General features: G+C 42.5%; 1 protein-coding gene across 1 annotated transcript in view; it reads right to left on the bottom strand.

The window, feature by feature from the left end:
• FAM162A (family with sequence similarity 162 member A) overlaps nt 1-4,759 on the bottom strand; it is a 37,943-nt gene extending 33,184 nt beyond the window's left edge. The window contains exon 1 of the mRNA XM_082624906.1: nt 4,611-4,759. Within this exon, the coding sequence (XP_082481032.1) occupies nt 4,611-4,644 (34 nt within the window). The 5' untranslated portion in view covers nt 4,645-4,759. The remainder of the gene's footprint in view (nt 1-4,610) is intronic.
• Between the last annotated feature and the right edge of the window lie 962 nt (nt 4,760-5,721).

Below are 5,721 nucleotides of genomic sequence, written 5' to 3' on the forward strand. Positions count from 1 at the left end.
TCTGTGATCTACCTTCTATAATATCCTCTGCCACTTCCTATTGCTTACACTATGTCAGGCCTCCAAGGTTCAGTGTTTGCCTCTGTCTCGCACTGCTCTCAGGGAGGACTCCTCCACTGTTTTAATAATCAGCTCTACACTGATGGCTCCCATATATTCCCCTAACTTTACCCCTCCTTTGTCCTCAGGTCTGTGACTGAGGTTCCATCCTCACCTATAACTCAATGCCACCTCCCACTCAATAGTGCACCATCCTCTCTGCCAAACCAGTAAGCCTTCCCAACTTTCTTATTTCTGACAATGGAGTAGCACTCCTTCAGTCCTCCATGCTCAAGAACTTCAGTCTTTACGTCTTCCATAAATTACTCTGTCTGAAAGTCATACTAACAGTTACTTCAAAATACTTCCTAGATACATTCTCTTTTTGTCATTCCCATCATCACTTCACCTACGGATTACTGTAATATTTTCATAGGTAGCAGGTATTCATCCTGTATGCAGCGACCATGTTAATTTTCAAAAAATATTTTTTAATGACTTCTTCTTGAAGGTTTCCTTTTTGTCCAAATTCATCTGGTTCAAACCCTCAAAGGCGAAACCGCATCTCCTATGAGTACCTCCTGAAATCCAAGATAATCCTCTCTCCCTACTGCCCTTTCTCCCCCCACACCCTCTGCAGACTCATTACTGCCCCCACCTTTGCTCGTGTCACTCTCCCATCCCTTCTGTTTCAATGGAACCTTCAGTAGATAATCCTAACCTACACTATTTTTCCTTTCTCTGAATTTTTTTTTCCCCCAAAGGGAAAAATGCATTTTATTTAATGACCAAGTACACCAATATAGACACATACATTTATATATATGTATACCTATGTGTGTGTACACATATATGACCAGAACAATATTTACTCTTACCATTTGGGATGAATTGTAAAATTTTCTGTTCTATGTACTTTCATTAAAAAGGGGGTTGCGGGCTTCCCTGGTGGCGCAGTGGTTGAGAGTCCGCCTGCCAATGCAGGGGACATGGGTTCGTGCCCCGGTCCGGGAAGATCCCACATGCCACGGAGCAGCTGGGCCCGTGAGCCATGGCCGCTGAGCCTGCGCTCCGCAACAGGAGAGGCCACAACAGTGAGAGGCCCGCGTACTGCATAAAAAAAAAAAAAAAAAAAAAAAAGGGGGTTGCAACTTGAGTCAACACTAAGAAAATGAGGATAAAGTGGTAAAAATATTTAAGGTCAGATTATGCTCTCAGAGGCTACATGGTTTAGGGAAAAGAACCCTCAACCTCTGAATTCTTAAAGCCAGTGGTATGCTGGCTCTTGGGAGGGGGGTTGGTGGGGAAAATCCCTGATTTGTAGTGTTTGCCAATAACCCTCACCATGGCAGATCTCAAGCTACCAGTGTAACATGACAACCTGTGAAACTGGAAAGAGATATGCACAAAGCCAGGAGGAACCAGCGTCAGGACACCAGAGCAGCACTTAAAATCTGTTCTGCAATCTATAACTTAATATATACTGTCTTGTATAAGCTCTCCAGGTATATTATATAGGTCTGCTTATTCATTGCAATAAACTTTAGCCCTAGGAAGAGTGGTAGTCCGCTAATTCCAGAGGTTTCATAGTGAACAGGGCACACAGTGTTTGCTCAGTAAAAACCTGTTGGCAAGACCTGGAGGGAGTGATAAGCAAAGCCAAAGACTGGAGGCATAAAATGGTAAAAATGGGCATGTACTCATTTAGGGCTGATTAGTAAGAACAAACAAAAAGTACAATGAAGGAGCAGAATGTAGTAGAAATAAAATCAGAATGGGAACCAGGAGATATTCCCAGCTTTGTAATCGTGTGACCCTTAGCAAGTCAATTTCCTTCTTGGGCCTTAAGTTTCCTCATCTGTAAACTTAGGGTACTACATGACTACATGACTTTTAAGTTATCCATTGATTCTAATGCTCTAGGGTGTGGGTAAAACTGACAAGGAGGCTGCCCATGGCCCGCTGCATTGATAAAATAACAATAATAAATTTATTTTAAAATCTGCTGTTAAGTCAAAGGAGTTTAGGGCAGTAAATCTTTTCTGAAGGTGTGAAGAAACATTCTTATAAGACCATTCCATTCCTTTGATCTAATAATTATTATATAGAAAGTAATAATTATAAAAAACCAATTATTTTATTAAAAATAATAAAATATTAAAAACAATTATTCCAAAAAGTATCTATGGCCTGTCTATTATGAGCTGGACACTGGCAAGTGCTGAAGATTTAGTAAAAACAAAACAGACCCCATCTTTACCTCATGGGACCCACAGTAGTGTGGGTCAATAGCCATTTAGTTCCAAATCATAAAAGTGCTTTTTAGCTTAGCACAGATTGCTCTGAGTAATGGATGGAAGCTATGGATCCTCTCTTCCCCAAACAAGCATATAATCATAAAAATGTGAATGCAATTTCAGAGGTTCACAGGACCTCTCATCTGTGAAAGGGTCCAAGAACCAAAAGTTAACAACCCTGACCTATTTCTACAGGTACATCTACAAAACAGTAAACAAATTCAAGATCGTAAAAGCCTACATTCTCTTTGTTAAGGGAGTATAGTAAAGATTTCCAACAGAAACAATTAAAAATAAGGGTCCATCATTTAAAGGATTAAGCCTTGGCTTTTTGAAATTTCACTCACCTAAAGTATCTTCTTCCAAATAATATTCTGGATAAATGAGGTATGCCTAGATTATGTTTCTATCTGACCTACCATTCCTTTAGTAAAGTTGCCAGTTAAATCGCTCTTACTTGAAAACTATTTGCATATGAATGACTGCTTCCATTTCACAAGAAAATCTGCATTTCATGACTCTTCCATTTCACACCAAAGAGACCCTATTAGCTATGACAAATACATGTACACATATATCTGAACAAGCAGTCTGAACAAAGCAAAGAGCACAGTTCCAGAATTAGAGGGCACTGACTCATCTCCTGACTCTAACATTTTATGGCTGATCAACCTGGGACAAGTCAACCAACCCTCGGACCCATGTTTATTCATCTGTAAAATGGAGAGGAGACGATAAGACTTACCTAAGAGGGCTACTATGAGAAATCAATCAAGTAAAACAATGTAGGTCAAAGTATTTAGAAATAAAATGGGCAAAAGTGGGTGAAGGAGCAAATTGCTTGAAGTTGCTCACAAAACATCAGACATTCAGAGATCCTTTGGGAAGAGTTGCTCATATAACATCCTTAGTGGATCTATCTGGAGTAAAATAAATTGTTCTTAAATTGCTCAAGGAATTTTGTTTTACCCAATGGTAAAGTTCTTAAACGTCAAAAGTTTGGAGAGAGGCTTTGGAATCCTTATAGTGCATAAATATATTCTCAAGACAAGAAGATGAATTACTTACAAACACTCAGTCTTCGTTCTGTAGTCGAAGTCCCTTTTACAGGGTTTTTTTTTACAGAGCAATGATTCTTTCACTTACCTTGCTGAAAAGGTTAACAGGATGTGTACAAAAGATTTTAGGGGAATTAGTTCATCTAAACTGAACAAATCAATGAAATCAATCTCTTTTAGCAGAAAGGGTATTTGTTTTAAAGGAAGTAAATAATATTCAGCATGAGACATGTTTTCCAGTCCATACTCCACTGAAATGCAAAATAAGAAATGTCAAGGATAACTTTTTTTTTTACATTATTTCATTTACATTTACAATGTACATTTGCATTATCTCAATAGTCAAGTTTAGGGCGATTCTTCTTGTAAAATCTGAAGTAAACAACGTTTTGGTACTAAGGAATCAATCATTACACCTTATCAAAGTTCATAAAGGTAACCAAAAGTGTGATTTGCCCTGGTGCCTAGAAAACAGCCAAGAGGCAAACACTCTGATTTCTCAGCCCCTACTAAGCAAAGGCTCTCCTGGTTCCCCAAGAAGGCGAATTAAACCGACTCCAAATAGTCATTACACAAATGTCTACAAGGGAAACAAACCACAGATCCTGCATTTACATAACACTTTCCTCCAAGAAATTCAAAGCACTTTATTGTAGAATTATTTAAAAGAAATGTACCCCCCCCCATTTTAGGAAAACAATTACTGTTATTCTGGGAGACCATATATCCCTTGCCTAATCAGATGCCAAATAGGTAGGAAACCCTAGACTCAAGTTTTCTCTGAGAGATAAAACTCTAGAGATGGTGGGGGTGGGAGTGGCGGGGAGGGGGAGGCTCAACACTCGTGGAAAGCTGAATGAATCAGGCAATGGGGTAGTTTTAGGGATGGGAAGTGCATTAAGAACTGAGCTCACAGGGGGCTGCGGGTCGGAAAAGTGATCCGGGAGCAAAAGGGCTCGTTAAGTTGGTGGCAGCTGGGTGGATGCAGAGCCAGGTACGAGGGTCACTCTCGGCTAGCCCGCAGTGTCTTGCTTACCAGTTGCTCGCTCATCCCTTGCTCTCTCCCCCTATTACTACCCTGCAGTTGGATTCCGAACTACCTGAGGGGAAAGCAATGGAACAGAGCAACTGCCATGCCTGAGGAGGCTGCAGGCTTCCTCCACCCACAGCGGCCGAGCTGGCTTCCCGCCCACCCCCTGCCCGGCCCGCGTCTCACCAGCCGCCAGGCGCAGGCCGCGGAGGCTCCCCATGGCCGCCTACTCCGCCACCAACACAGTGCCCCAAGGCCGGCGGTGGCGCGGGTAAGCACAAGGTCGCCTGGCGCCGCGAACGGAGGGACCCGAGCAGGACTCTGGGGCGGGGCTTGTGGAAGGTGAGGGCAGAGCGAACGGGTTATGCGTGACGTCCGGGCGATGGGCGGGGCCTGCTAGAAGCGTGGAGCGTGTGGGTCGTGCATGGCGTTCAGAGTGTGCGGGCAGCGTGCCCTGCCCAGCCCCACCTCTGTTGGCGCCGCGTCTTGGAAGCCGCCCTGAAAGTGCTCTCTTGGAGTCTTGGTTTTGAGGGCCTTTGCAATGACCTTCTATGCACCTAAGAAAGTATCCGTTTAAAATAGAAGAAAAGTAATGTGCTTACCGTAGGATTTTTGTGACCTATAGACCCCGAAATCACACGCCTAGATAAACCAGTATTTCAGTACACTTTTTTCAGTATTTTCAATGAATGTGTACATGCCTTTTTAAAAACTGCGTAATTGGGTTCTTAGTGACCAGTGGCCTTCATCTCTTGGTTGGCTTTGGGAGTATCAGGCTACCTGAGAAATTCACATGTATGCCTATGTTGTTTTATATTTGACTATTTTTATAAAAGTAAACATTTTATTATCTCCACACCTAAACACCTTATTCAAACCTTACCCCCCACTGCCATCAATGTCTTTTCTTGACATTTCTTGGTGGGCGCAAATTCTTAAAGAACAAAAGCCCCTCTGCTCAATGGTCGGGACGCGAGGGTTAAGAAAAACCTCACTTCTACTTGAGAGTTCCTCCTCGAACCACCTTGTTGGTGCGACCGGGAAACTGTTTCCCTTTTTGTTAAGTAATTGGGATTGGAGTAAAACGATCCCTTCAAGTTCTGACATTCTTCGATCTATGCACCTGGGCCAGTTCCAGGAGGACATGTTAAAGGCACAGGAGTGAAAAGAAGGATAGCAGCGTTACGGATTTCCATGTGGGCGAGGCTAAGGGGAAAAGACAAACCTTGAGCTCAGCTTTCTTGCTGAGATTCCTCTCAATATTTTTTGTTAGGCGGTGCCGCGGACACCTTTGCTT

Source organism: Mesoplodon mirus (genome assembly GCF_964341445.2).
Source record: "Mesoplodon mirus genome assembly, chromosome: 6".
NCBI classification, from domain to species: domain Eukaryota; kingdom Metazoa; phylum Chordata; class Mammalia; order Artiodactyla; family Ziphiidae; genus Mesoplodon; species Mesoplodon mirus.